General features: G+C 32.7%; 2 protein-coding genes across 2 annotated transcripts in view; one reads left to right on the forward strand and one right to left on the reverse strand.

The window, feature by feature from the left end:
* Positions 1-10,917, forward strand: part of synr (BH3-only protein sayonara) — a 25,316-nt gene extending 14,399 nt beyond the window's left edge. Inside the window, exons 3-5 of the mRNA XM_075296014.1 lie at positions 9,869-10,076; positions 10,172-10,364; positions 10,432-10,917. Of these exons, the coding sequence (XP_075152129.1) occupies positions 9,869-10,076; positions 10,172-10,364; positions 10,432-10,804 (774 nt within the window). The 3' untranslated portion in view covers positions 10,805-10,917. The remainder of the gene's footprint in view (positions 1-9,868; positions 10,077-10,171; positions 10,365-10,431) is intronic.
* mRpL24 (mitochondrial ribosomal protein L24) lies at positions 10,815-13,632 on the reverse strand. The gene is made up of 5 exons (XM_075296015.1): positions 13,455-13,632; positions 13,160-13,316; positions 12,907-13,100; positions 12,644-12,842; positions 10,815-11,057 (listed from the first exon to the last, which is right to left on the reverse strand). Exons 1-5 carry the CDS (start codon positions 13,536-13,538, stop codon positions 10,942-10,944), a joined length of 750 nt encoding a protein of 249 aa, XP_075152130.1. The 5' UTR covers positions 13,539-13,632; the 3' UTR covers positions 10,815-10,941.
* Between the last annotated feature and the right edge of the window lie 2,081 nt (positions 13,633-15,713).

The following is a 15,713-nucleotide window of genomic DNA, read 5'->3' on the forward strand; positions in this document are numbered from 1 at the left end:
TTACAATCATAATGAATTATGAAAATAAACAGGTAATATAGGTGTTAACAACATAGGTTTTCGACCTGAATGCTCAAAATTTTGTTTCTGCCCAATTGTATATTCCCCCACATCTTTCTCACTTCCACGAGATTTTTTAGTTCTTAGCACCTTTTTCTGTAATACAAACATTGTAGAAGAAATTATTCAATTGTATGATTTTTTTTTTATTTTAATTTTACCTTTTGCCGGACGGGGATTCGAACAGCGGACCACACAGTTTGTAAGGATCAAAGAAGTAGCTGATCAATTGCCCAAGGAAAAATAAAATGTTAATTTTGTAATAACAAGCAACAACCACCAACTTAATTCAATATCGCTCCCTGTTAAATAGCGCTCCAAGCTACTAAACACATATATGTTTATAGGCTATTTCTAAATTAATATAGGTTTGCATCCAAGCATATTATATTTAAAAACATTTTATGTCCCAAACATAATATGTTCTAACATATTAACATATATGTCCCAAACATGTTATGCTAGTTTATGAACATTATATGCTTGCACTCAAAAATATTGTGTTTAAAAATTTGTTTTCCAAACATATAATGTTTATAGCCAAACATATGAAAAACAGTCTTTTTCATCCGTGCACAGACTGATCTCTCCATTATGTGTTGTTGAAAAAATACACATTCTCTTGTACTCTTTTTGCTCTTTCTCTCCATCGCTCAAAACTATTCAATTTCAATCACAATGGTGATTGAATCAATCACATGTTTAATTGGGAATGGAAAAAATTTCAATCACGTTTATAATTGACAATTATTTCCGCATTGATTAACAAATTGATTGAATCAATTAATATTTTAATTGGAAACGTAATAAATATCAATCATTTTTTTAATTGTATTTTATTCGGATTTGATTAAACAATTGATTGAATCAAATAACAAATTCAATTAAGTGTTTAATTGAAAAAAATTCGGTGATAATTTTTTGTGTGTAGAAGCAAGTACACAAAACCCAAATTTTGGCTCGGAATCAATACCAACATTTTTAAAATAAAGACAAAATCTTTGGAACCGGGCATGCTTTTTTTTAGTTTAGAAACGGAAGTCGTCGTAGAAGTACTTAGTAAATAATCATCTGGTCCGGTTTTAATGGAATATATCGTAATGCAGAAAATGAGTAGATCCAATAAGATTTTAATATGAAGAGAGTATAGAAATCAATAAATTGCATAAAAATTTAAAAACTAGACAAACTAGAACACTGGTCCTCTGATAGGTCCGTTAGTGATAATTTGCACCAATTCTCCGTTGGGTGTAATGGATCTAACCAGCAGTGCCTCTGGTGAACAACAGTGGTGAAACTCAACCAACTCTAAATCTGGAATATAATATAATTAGTGATATAAAATCAAGTTCGTGCATTTTTGGGTAAAACAAAGTTGGATATCAACTCCGTCAGCTGTGTTGCCAAAAAATAATATCGAAAAAAATTACATTTTATCTAATTTTGTACTTCAAAGAAGACCTTTTTAGATAGTTTTGTATAAAAAATCGATTATTCAATTTTAGGCAACATCAAAATTCGATTATTTCTAAAGATTACAATAAGTCTACTTCAATTTCTCGGCTGTTATATTTTTTAACAAAGACTCGATTGTCTGAGTTTTGTATCATCTTCTTTTTACCTCTCTATTATCCAATTACAAATATTATTATGGTATTTAAAATAAGCACCTGTGCATTCATCCTATAATTAAACATTAGTTGGTTTAATCTATCCCTAATTACATGGTAAATTTATATGTGTAAATGTGCTTGATTTAAAACCTGACAAATCCATTAGAATTCAATTAAATTACCCATTATTCTATTTTACAAATAAATCTCAGCTAATGTTTGTAATGAAATTAATGGAGATTTTTCTGTTTTTATATTAATGGTTCGTTTTTATAGAAGTTTTGCTTCCAAACTAAAATAAATGTAATGTACAATTCGTTATAGATTACACTGAAAATAATATGTACATAACAACTTAAAACAAATTTCTTTGCTACGAGAATATTTCTAAACTTTGTTTTAAAGGCATTTTTCATTAAAAGTAGTTTGTGTGTATTTGAAATTTCCCCAATTTCCGTTTTTGAAATATGCTATGTGTTCAAGTGGAGTCTGTTTTAGCTTTCTGGTGTTTGACAATGGTGGCAACTCCACGGACGAAAAAGACTGTTTTCCATATGTTTGGGTGTAAAAATTATATGTTTGGAACTCAAAATTTTTAACACAATATTTTTAAGTGCAAGCATATAATGTTCATAAAGTAGCATAACATGCTTGGGACATATATGTTAATATGTTAGAACATATTATGTTTTGGACATAAAATATTTGTTAATATAATATGCTTAGAAACAAACATATATTAATTTGGAAATAGCCTATAAACATATGTGCTTCTAGAAAGAGAGGCCTAGAGAGTATGCTGCAGGTAAAATAATGGAAGTAACCAATTGGGGCCTTAAAAATATATCCACACAAAGAAAATTTCATTAAAATTTTTTTCTACCAGTGTATGCCCTAAGATGAAACATAATATGTTTGAACAATACAAACAATATTTTGTTTGCACCAATCCTGAAAGTATATGTGCTTGAAGCAAAATGTGTTTGGGGTATATGTTACAGAAGCGATTTTTTGAGGGTGTGTACACAAGGGATGTGGAGTCGGAGCCGGAGTCGGAGTCTGAAGATTTTGCTGGAGTCGGAGTCGTAGCCGGAGTCGTAGAAAATTTGCTTGACTCCGAAAAATGCCTATATAGATTAATACCAGGATTTTACTTCTTAAACTTCTGGAAGCCTAATTATTTTTTGAAAATTTTTGTTTTTATAAATACATATTCTGGAGATTGTTGTTATCTACCCATATTTTGATGATGATGGTCTCTATATAGTCTTGTGTCGTATTTTAATTTATTGGCCTGAAATTAAAATGTTATTTACATCACTGAAATGCTGAGATTTGTCGTCGAGTCGTATCAAAATTTAAAATTAGGGTTCTTTAGCACATATGGCAAAATAGAATACTTATATCAGTCTATTTTTGGAACACTGCACCTTAAAATTACAATTGGAATACTGTTAAAATGAGATTTAGGTACACCACCTGGAGTCGACTCCGGAGTCGGAGTCGAGGCTAATAAGAAATGCTGGAGTCGGAGTCGGAGCCGGAGTCGAGCAAAATTGACTCGACTCCACAGTCAATTTCCGAATTCCGAATACCATTGTATTTCAACAGATTTGTTTGTTTATTACTTTGCTGGCCTTCGGTCGGGATTCGGACATTCTCCTATGGATGGGGTCCAATGTAGGCCATCGCGAACGCAAAGTGATTTGGACAGGCGAAGTTAAGATTTTCTCCAAAAAATGTCTTTATTTTAAAGAAGCCGCATCTTTGGCTCGGAATCGATACCAAAATCCTTAAGGAATGGTCAAAATCTATGGGTTTATGTAAATTTTTTTGAGTATATAGTATCGACAGTAATTTTATGTGGTTCAATATAATTTACTTTTATAACAAAAATTTGCATTTTCTTACACCGTCTTTTAAATCAAAAGTGAAAATAAGCCTTAATTATGTTATGGGGTGGATTACATTACATTTCTTTGAGGCTCATTTTCATGGCGGCCAATAACGTGTTCATGATCCTTACACTCAAAAAAATGAACCCTTTCCTTTACTCTAATAATTTTTTGCGTACGTTAGTTAAATTAACTAAAAAACGGAAAAAATATACACAACTGAAACATAAAGATTTACTAAATTCGCACTTATCACAACATAGTTCATTATTTCTTTGAATTTGTAAATTTTATTAAAAATGCACCCATCTTGAACTTCATATGGCAATAAAGACATTCTTGCAATTTTGAACCCCAATTTTTTTCTTCAAACTATAAAATTTTCTTTAACAACTGAAAAAACTTAATTATGTCTAAAAAATTTTGTCGAAATAATTTATTTATTTTTGTGATATTGACATAATGTCAGCGCTTGTTATACTGTTTAGTTAAAATTTTCTAAAAATAATCTAAATTTTCCAAAATTAACCAAAATATTTCATTCTGGTGGGTTCACTGTTTTTTCAGTATAGGGAATTGGTTGCTGCCTGGATCCCTTATTTAGAAATAGTCCTGGGTTCAATCCCAGTTTCGATTGAACAACAAAAACTTGTTTCACTGGTGGCTCAGTGAATTCAGGTGATTGTTTTCTAAAATAGCTTTCGTATTCGGCTATAAAACGAATGCCCTTTATTATTTGGGTTAACATCGAATCGGGCAGCATTTATCAATCAAGAACTAATTGATACAATTAATCTTTAATTAAATATGCTTCAATCACGAAAATGATCTCCAATTTTATTAGACATCGAAAAAACACTTGATTAAAATTTTTGATTGATTACTTCCAGTGTTGCCAGTATTTTTTTGGCTCTTTTTCCTTTCGTCGCCAAAAATCCTCACTTTAAATCAAAATTCCTCACAATAATCCCCAATAAATTTTTGAATAGTTTTTTTGAAATAGTTTTATAGTTTTATAATTAAAAAATTAAAAAAAAATAAAATCTATTTGTCATGCCAGCTTGCGAACTGCAAAAGATCAATATTTCGAAACACAACACCAGGAGACCAGTGGTTGTCTTCCAAATGTTCGAAAAATTAATATGGCAGTTCGGTCACCATGCCTTTTTTGATGAAAATTTATTTTTAAATAAGGTGAAGCATCTTCATCAGTTCTCTTTTATGGAATATGTTGTCCACATCAATGATGAGCAGTGAGGAGAGGGCAACGTTTAGGGCCGACTTCTCACGAAATGATTTCACAATTGTTGAAAACCGTCTTAACATAGCTAAGTATAATTGTAAATTAGCGCTTGGGTCCCCAAGATAAAATCATGTGTCCGTTTCTAGTCCAAATGCTTCCTTTGCACCCTTTTGTATCTCTTTTAATAATAAAGAAATATACAGAATTTCATGAAAACCATTATTGCAAAATTCATTTATTATACTGAACGGATTTCGAAAAAATCACCAAATTTATGTAAATACCCTACTAAATCCCAACTCAAAATTTTCGTCCCCATCCATGTTAAAAAATCCCCAATTTGGGGGAAATCCCCAATTTCAATTACCTTTTTTATACCCTCCACCATAGGATGGGGGTATATTAACTTTGTTATTCCGTTTGTAACACATCGAAATATTGCTCTAAGACCCCATAAAGTATATATATTCTGGGTCGTGGTGAAATTCTGAGTCGATCTGAGCATGTCCGTCCGTCCGTCTGTTGAAATCACGCTAACTTCCGAACGAAACAAGCTATCGACTTGAAACTTGGCACAAGTAGTTGTTATTGATGTAGGTCGGATGGTATTGCAAATGGGCCATATCGGTCCACTTTTACGTATAGCCCCCATATAAACTGATCCCCAAATTTGGCTTGCGATTGCTCTAAGAGAAGCAAATTTCATCCGATCCGGCTGAAATTTGGTACATGGTGTTAGTATATGGTCTCGAACGACCATGCAAAAATTGGTCCACATCGCTCCATAATTATATATAGCCCCCATATAAACCGATCCCCCGATTTGGCTTGCAGAGCCTCAAAGAGAAGCAAATTTCATCCGACCTTGCTGAAATTTGGTACATGGTGTTGGTATATGGTCTCTAACAACCATGCAAAAATTGGTCCATATCGGTCCATAATTATATATAGCCCCCATATAAACCGATCCCCAGATTTGTATTGCGGAGCCTCAAAGAGAAGCAAATTTCATCCGATCCGGCAGAAATTTTGTACATAGTTTTGGTATATGGTCTCTAATTGTGAAATTGGTCAACATCGGTCCATAATTATATACAGCCCCCTTATAAACCAATCCCCAGATTTGGCTTGCGGAGCCTCAAAGAGAAACAAATTTCATCCGATCCGGCTGAAATTTGGTACATGATGTTGGTACATGGTCTCTAACAACCATGCAAAAATTGGTCCACATCGGTTCATAATTATATATAGCCCCCATATAAACCGATCCCCAGATTTGGCTTGCGGAGCCTCTAAGAGAAGCAAATTTCATACGATCCGGTTGAAATTTGGAACATGTTGTTAGTATATGGTCTCCAACAACCGTGCCAGAATTGGTCCATATCGGTCCGTAATTATATAGTCCCCATATGATGGTGTTAGTATATGGCCGCTAACAACCATACCAAAAATGGTCCATATCGGTCTATAGGTATATATAGCCGATCTCCAATCACACAAAAATTGGTCCATATCCGTCCATCGGTTGCCACTCGAACCAAAAATAATCTACCAAAATTTTATTTCTATAGAAAATTTTGTCAAAGTTTTAGTTCTATAGAAAATGTTGTTAAAATTTTAGTTCTATAGAAAATTTTGTTAAAATTTCATTTGTATAGAAAATTTTGTAAAAATTTTATTTTTATAGAAAATTTTATTTCTATAGAAAATGTTGTCAAAATTTTATTTCTATAGAAAATTTTGTCAAACTGAATTATATACGTATTTAATCGGTCTTTTTTAATTTAATATATTCCACGTATTAGAAGACGGTGTTAGGAGGTTTTAAGATACCTTGCCATCGGCAAGCGTTACCGCAAGTCAAGTAATTCGATTGTGGATGGCAGTGTTTAGAAGAAGTTTCTACGCAATCCATGGTGGAGGGACATAAGCTTCGGCCTGGCCGAACTTACGGCCGTATATACTTGTTTTGAAATAGTTTTATAATTAAAAAATTGAAAAAAAATAAATAAAATTTATTTGTTTGTTGCGAACTGCAAAAGATCAATATTTCGAAACACAACACCAGGAGACCAGTGGTTGTCTTCCAAATGTACGAAAAATTAATATGACAGTTCGGTCACAATGCCTTTTTTGATGAAAATTTATTTCTAAATACTCAAGTAATAAAATTGGGTGTATATGAAGGTGAGCCATCTTCATCAGTTCTCTTTTATGGAATATGTTGTCCACATTAATGATGAGCAGTGACGAGACGGCAACGTTTAGGTCCGAGTTCTCACGAAATGATTTCACAATTGATGAAAACCGTCTTAACATAACTGAGTAGAATTGTAAATTAGCGCTTGGGTCCCCAAGATAAAATCATGTGTCCGTTTCTAGTCCAAATGCTTCCTTTGCACCCTTTGGTATCTCTTTTAATAATAAAGAAATATACAGAATTTCATGAAAACCATTATTGCAAAATTCATTTATTATACTAAACGGATTTCGAAAAAATCCCCAAATTTATGTAAATACCCTACTAAATCCCAACTCAAAAGTTTCGTCCCCATCCATGTTAAAAAATACCCAATTTGGAGGAAATCCCCAATTTCAATTACCTTTTTTTATACCCTCCACCATAGGATGGGGGTATATTAACTTTGTCATTCCGTTTGTAACACATCGAAATATTGCTCTAAGACCCCATAAAGTATATATATTCTGGGTCGTGGTGAAATTCTGAGTCGATCTGAGCATGTCCGTCCGTCCGTCCGTCTGTTGAAATCACGCTAACTTCCGAACGAAACAAGCTATCGACTTGAAACTTGGCACAAGTAATTGTTATTGATGTAGGTCGGATGGTATTGCAAATGGGCCATATCGGTCCACTTTTACGTATAGCCTCCATATAAACGGACCCCCAAATTTTGGCTTGCGATTGTTCAAAGAGAAGCAAATTTCATCCGATCCGGCTGAAATTTGGTACATGGTGTTAGTATATGGTCTCTAACAACCATGCAAAAATTGGTCCACATCGGTCCATAATTACGTATAGCCCCCATATAAACCGATCCCCCGATTTGGCTTGCAGAGCCTCTAAGAGAAGCAAATTTCATCCGATCCGGCTGAAATTTGGTACATGGTGTTAGTATATGGTCTCTAACAACCATACAAAAATTTGTCCACATCGGTCCATAATTATATATAGCCCCCATATAAACCGATCCCCCGATTTGGTCCATATCCATACCAAAGTGGTCCATATCAGTCCATAATCATATATAGCTCCCATATAAACCGATCCCGAGATTTGGTTTTAGAGCCTCTTGCAGGAGCAAATTTCATCCGAGTTGACATTTGGTACATTGTGCTATGTTATGGCCGTTAACAACCATGCCTAACTAAGTCCATATCGGTCTATAGTTATATATAGCGCTCAGATAAATCGATCCCCAATCACACAACAATTGGTCCACATCAAGTTCATAAATCTATATAGCCCCCATAAAAGCGACCCCCATATTTCAATTTCCATGTCGATTCGTAATTTTTTGTAGACTTACCTATACATAAATTTTTTGTCTAATATATACCACGTATGGACTAACTCACAATTTAGAAAACGATGTTAAGAAGTTTTAATAAACCACAACCCAAGTAATTCGATTGTGGATGACAGTCTTTCGTAGAAGTTTCTACGCAATCCATGGTGGAGGGTACATAAGATTCGGCCTGGCCGAACTATATACTTGTTTATTTATTACTCTTTGTTATAATAACAAATTATAATAAACCTATAAAACTAAAAGCTCCAGGAACTAGGGCTATAGGCTTCAAATTAATTAATTAGTTGGAGATATTTGTTGTTTTTGTTATTATTATATTATGTGTTATTGAAATATTAAAATGTTATCCGAAATGGATGGGAAATATTTTAGTTGTTTTTTCTGTGTGTGTCTCACAATGGACTGAATTGTGTGAGTGATCTCGAAATATTAGGCTACCCAAAGTGAACCTAACAATTCGGGATAAATGTCCGATATATAAACACTAGCAATACAAATTCGAAAATAGATTTTTCGACTAATCGAATTTTTGTCATAAGAAGTCATAAAGTAGAATTCGACGTAATCTTAAAAATTGGCTAATAAAAGTTTTATATAGAGCAAAATCGACCAATGAAACTTTAATGAAAAAGTTTAAAAATTCAACTTAAATCGAAAGACTAAAAAGCTTTTAAGTTAAAATTCATAAAAAATAACGACAAAAATCGACTTTCCTAAATTCTAAAAAGTAGAAAAAAAACTATTAATAAAAAATTTATTGAAAGTGTAAAAAAAAATAATTAAATAATGATTGACAATTTTTTACATTTTTAATTAAAATATTTATTGCCCAAATCAAAATTTTAATCTCATAAAAAATATATATTTCCAATTAAAAAACTTATTGAAAAATTTATTCGGAATAAAATATAACCGGAAAATTCATAAGAAATTCTAAACTTGTAAAATTACAAGAAAATTTTTTTATTTAATTGAAAATTAATTATAAATAAATAAACAAAAATATAATAAATAATTGAAACCCTCGATTAAAAACTTAAAGGAATTTTTCAACCAAAAGCAATTAAATGCCACAAAAATCAAATAATTATTTAATCAAATATATTTTTTATTCATAATTAATTCTGTGATTGGTGCTATCGTTCCCATTATTGAAGATATTTCAATCAAAAAATTAATTCAATCAAATAATGTGGATTGATCTAGAAAAAATCTGTGAATTAACACTCGCCTCATATCACGAGATATCTTTGCACAAGACCTGAAAATTCAACAAATGCAACTCGCTTCCTTTAATTGGATATTAACGTTGGATATTTCTGTAATTTATTAAATTTTCAAAGAAACTATGAATCAGTGAGAGAGAGAAACAGCCGTTTACGCAACAAAATTTGTTATCCTCTATAAAATATAATATAAATTTAATTAAAATTTATTTTTTATTTATTTATTATTGCATTCTTTATTTCGAGATCATATGCATTTTACTTTATTATAAATTTACAGCTAGCTTTAAACTTAGGCGTAATCGGTGATTTGAACAAGGCTTCCACGCACGAAGATTTTTTCGCCCAGTTAAGTGAATCTGCCCTCCATTTGATGACACTACGTTGTTATAACGAAATATTGGAACACACAAAGGTTAGACTGAAAACATTGATGGAAAGCTTTGCCGAATTAAATGAGCTCTATGTAAATCATGACGGAATAATAGGTAAATCTCAACTATTCCATAGTATTTTCATCGCTATTACGAACCTGTAGGATTAATTGCCGAATTGCTTATAAATATTTTGTTTTTCACTACAGCATTCATAAGTGGTGGAACTTATATGAGTCGCTTGGAAGAGAGCCTAGATTCACAATTGGAGGTGGCACGCGATGTTCGAGATAAATTAGGCAGTACTTTGGAACAGTGGCGAATATGTGGTCTCTTACTTAGAGCATGTGCCAATTCAGCAACACAGAGTCTCAAACAGTGGAGAACACTTAAAACAATAATGTGAGTTTTTTTTTTTAAATTCTTTTGGTTCATATATTAAAAACAAACCCTCTTCCCATCTCCATAGAAATCCCAAAGATAAAATTGAAAAGGCCTTAGTTTGTCGTAAAGATTTACAAGCCTCATTGGTTTCTTTGGAATGTGCTCAACTATCCTTACCTCATGTGGAAATCAAATACACTAGTAATCGACAAATTTTGGCTGTTAAACATTGCAATACATACATGATTACCGACATCGCTAATTTAGCCCGTTACGAACATACCACAAAGGTTTTTACAGCCTACGAATCAAATGTATCCAAAGCATCAGCATGGATATATGAAACCTTCAATAAAACTCTGAGACCTGACTATGACCGGGCGGAAGAGAGAGTTAAAGATTTAGCTAAAACCTTGAGAGATCATCGTGAGGAAATCTTTACATTTGCTAGAAAATAATAAAAAAATATTTTGTTGTTTGTTTTTTCATCTGTGTAGTTTATAACTTTTTATAATTTGTAATATTAAATTGTTTATTAAATTATCATATATGTATATTTTTTGTGTAACAATTATAACGACTTTGCACTGCAAACTTAATACCAAAATGATTTCTTGGGTACACGATCCTCTTCTATGCCCATTTCTTCCATGATATCCATTTCAAATGTACAGAGTTTAGGTTGGAAGGTTATTTCCTTGATAACAGTGGCTGAAAAAAAAACAAACAAAATATACTTATATATTAGCTCTGTACCATTTTAGCTACACAAAAATCAAAATAATTTCAATATAAAGTAATGAGGTGTTTACAATGTTGTACATTTTACTAAAAAACTAAAACCAAAAAAAATTACAACAATAGTCACTATGACCCAAGTGCAAGAAATAGAATATTTGCTCCGATGAGAGTTTAGGGCCTTATTAGGGACTGAAAGGGAGCTTTTTATATTTTTCTATAAGGCGATTTGTTTGGGTTTATTAGAAATTTGATTTTTTTGCTTTGATTTTAATAACTATTTGCATAGGGATGGATACACAAGTGGAAATTTTACCTTTCGTCAAAAGTCTTGAGGTAAGACCAACAGACCTTTTGATTTTTCTTAATCACATGAAATATTCTAATCAACTTTTGATTCTGGCCCAAATCCACTTTTAATGGCGAAATCGGAAAGTCAACTTTGAATGGGGTATATGGAGAAGTTAAAAGTCGTTTAAGTCGAAAGCAAAAAAACGAAAATGCCAAATTTTGAACAGTACTTAAAATCTAAGTTTCAAAAATTTGAAAAGTTATCTTATGTTCTAATTACGATTCCTAGCTTCTTCGTGCCAAATAATATAAAGATATGTCTAGGGAAAGCAAAGTGACCTTGGACTTCGTAAGTGGAATTTAGGGATAAATAAGCTTCGTTTTTGGCTCATAGTTGTAATTAATTTGTAAGGTCCCCAAAGATAAAAAGTTCATCTGTTCGAGCGCCATCGTAGTCGAAACCCAGTAAGAGGGCCAGAATTTTGCATTTATAGCCTTTGATTGACCTATATTCAAGAAGTAAAATCGAGGAATCAGCCTATATAGTGCTTTTATCATAATGGACCAATGTGGACAATATTTTATTTATCATTTTAAACAGGTTAAAACTAGACGTTTATGTCCTTAAGAAGTCTAGGTGGAACCTATATCGCAGAATGCCCAGTACGATATTGCAGGATATGAATTTTAGAACAATTGGCGCTCAGAATCCGAGGTAGCGATAACTTGCTTAGAAAGTCGGTGAAAAAATAACATCTTGTATAGGAAAATGTTGTCAAATAAAAATACTTGGTTCAACTCCTCTTAGAATCTATATGGAAAGATTGACATTTTATTCCCTCAAATTTTTAGTTTTTATGACGTAGAAGTCAATTATGTAATTTTCTCCATGAATCTAGGCCAAATCTGATCATAGTATTTAGATATGATTAGATCTTACCATATTTCGATCTATGTCAAAAATCAACATTACAAGAATCGTTGTATGACGATTTTTTTCCTTAAGCGCATAATTGAGTACTCTCCCCAGGCGTAGGAAAACTTTGGGATATTTCTTCATAGAAATTTTGTAAATTGACTGAACCTCAGTCAATTTACAGTATACATTAAAGGTACATAGAATGAGCTTTTCGCAATGAACTCAAAATCCAAGTAGGTCTTGAAAGCCGATTTCTAAAACCTAGTACCATCTCGAACTTTGTGACAATTACGTGACATCAACTTAGTTTACAACGAACTGTATTAATCGTTCTAGTGATTTTTCTTACCAGGCGTATCCTTGCCTTCTCTTTCGACATAAGCGGCTTTTGTTTTGTAATCATGAGTGTGATTATTCGATTCTGGTATAGGTATTATGCGTCCTGTACGCATAGAGACGCGAACCTTTTCACCATCTTCAGTATAACGCCATTCAAAGTCACAACCTTGTAGATCCGAAGGATCAACCAAACGTATGTCTTTGGTCACCTGTAATCAATTCTTGTATTTATTAATACATTTCTTTGGAATAGTGTCTTATGTATTAACTCACATCTAAGGGTGCCTCCGATCTTATAAGTATACCGGGAAATCCATCCTCAGCTCCCACAGTGCGATAATGCCAATTTACCCCATCAACAATTACCCAATTGCGTTCCGGTATTACTTGACTTACCAAACCATGTTTGCCTTTGTCTTTTCCAACGAGAACTTCAATGCGATCCCCTCTGAAATAGCTCCAGTCCTCTGAAAAGTACATTATTATGTTTTACATTTAGTGGCACACATGTGGAATGGCATCTTACCGATTGGCGTGACAAAGACCTTCTTACGTACAGTACCGGGCATATTTTGTTGACGGAAATGTCCCGTCCATGGTCGGTTTGTGGTATAACGATAACGTTTTCTTTCCACAGTACGATTCAAGTACTGTGGAGCTCCTTTTGGTGTTTCATAAAATACCTAAAAAATAAATATATCTCATTTAAAAATATTTAGTTTTCCAATGTTTTGTAAACATGTGAAGTCCAAGGAAATCAATGTCCAATTTATTTTATATAAGCCGGTGATTTTTCATACTGAAAGATAATAAAAACTAACCTGTTTTTTACTCCTTTCAATATATTCCTTGGGGAAATTTGAGAATTCTTTCAATTTCGACCTTAACAACTGTGTGATTCGCATTTTATGTCACAATTTAAAAAAATAGCAACTAATATTCTCGTCGGGATGAAATTATGAAACGTCTAATGACAACTCGACGCCAGTCTTGCATAAATTAACGGCTTCTAATGATACCTCACCCATGATAAAACTACTAAAGGTACTACATAACAGTCAGCTGTTCACAGCTAAGTACATATACCAAGGAAGTTATAGACAACGAAAGTGAATTCACAGCGCTGTAGCTTGTCTGCACACCGTAGATGGCTCTTTTTCGTCTGCAAATGAGTGATTTTTTAATTTGGCTTTATTTGTGTTTTCTTTCCTTTGTTTTTTGAGGAAACACCAAATACTGAAAAAAGCATATAAATTCTATCCATCCACTCCTTTTTCGTAATACAAATAGGCTGATTTGTACGGTAATTCTCGTTTTCCAAGAAGAAATTGAGTCACTTGACTGCGCAATTGAGTGGAATGACTGCGCACTGCAAATAATCAAAACCATGGTGAATTGTCAAGATATGTCTCTATTTTAATTGGTCTATGCTAAGTACATCCAACTGTCAAAAACATGTCTTGTTAGTATTGGTTACATTTTATATTCCACAGGTTACTATTGTATATGTATGGTTACTATTGGTTACAGAGCTAACTATTGGTTACATAGGTTACTATTGGTTACGTAGATTCCATTGGTTACGTTTTACATGCCACAGTTTATTATTGTCAAAAACATGTCTGCTTACTACTGGTTACATAGGTAACTATTGGTTACTTAGGGTACTATTGGTAACTAACATTAAAATGTAAACAAAACAAATTGAAAATATTCAATATCTTTTGTTTACTAAAGGCCGGTACTATGTTCATTCTTGCGAAAAATTTTTATGGAAACCATTATTTCGCACATAGAAAGCGTCGTTTTTTAGGTAGCTTGGAGCGCTATTTTACAGGGAGCGATATTGGATTAAGTTGGTGGTTGTTGCTTATTTTTACAAAATAACATTTTATTTTTCCTTGGGCAATTGATCTGCTATTCCTTTGATCCTTTGTATAGTTTCGGAACAAAAATATGGTCCGTGTTTGATTTATAAACCCGCACAAATAGTTTTTAATAAATAAATTATTTCTTAATTCACATTGCAAATGGCGCCGTGCTATAAACGTCAGTTTTTCAACACGAAAAAAACAAAGTATCACAAATGGAAAAAATTTCGCAAATTTTTCGCATTTTTTGGTTTTGTATGGAGTTTTGTATGGAGGCCTTAACATCAAAAGGCCGGTACTATGTTCATTCTTGCGAAAAATGTTTATGGAAACCATTATTTCGCACATAGAAAACGGCGTTTTTTTAGGTAGCTTGGAGCGCTATTTAACAGGGAGCGATATTGGATTAAGTTGGTGGTGTTGCTTGTTTTTACAAAATAACATTTTATTTTTCCTTGGGCAATTGATCTGCTATTCCTTTGATCCTTTGTATAGTTTCGGAACAAAAATATAGTCCGTGTTTGATTTATAAACCCGCACAAATAGTTTTTAATAAATAAATTATTTCTTAATTCACATTGCAAATGGCGCCGTGCTATAAACGTCAGTTTTTCAACTCGAAAAAACAAAGTATCACAAATGGAAAAAATTTCGTAAATTTTTCGCATTTTTTGGTTTTGTATGGAGTTTCAACGCGAAAACCGAACAGAGTACCGGCCTAAAATTATAAACAAAACTAACATTTGGATGTACTTGATTTCTGTTTTTTTTTTTTTGTAAAGCTGAGTACTATGTTCAGTTTTCAAGCTGAAAACCAGCTTGTTTTCACGGTTACTTTTTTAATTAATTAATTTAGAAATATAAAATAATTTGCAATCAATTTCATGGAGCCTTGCCAAATAGTGGATGGAATACCACTATTTGGCAAGGCTTGATCAAAATATAATCATCTTCATAAATATATTCGTACTTTTAATTTAGTGTTTTGGTGAAAACCCCGAATATAGTACTCACCTTAATACTGCAACTAACTGGGAATTATTGTACCATGACCAGACCAAAGACTTTTATGCATTATCCGGGTGCAAAATTCTGTATTTGTAACAAATCTTATGGTGTTTTCTTTTCTGAAAAAAGTGCTTTGCCTTCATTTTGTCTGTACAGAATGCGCATTTTTAAAATGTTACCAGAAACCTAAAAAAATGCTAT

Source organism: Haematobia irritans, chromosome 2, assembly GCF_050003625.1.
Source record: "Haematobia irritans isolate KBUSLIRL chromosome 2, ASM5000362v1, whole genome shotgun sequence".
Classification (NCBI taxonomy): domain Eukaryota; kingdom Metazoa; phylum Arthropoda; class Insecta; order Diptera; family Muscidae; genus Haematobia; species Haematobia irritans.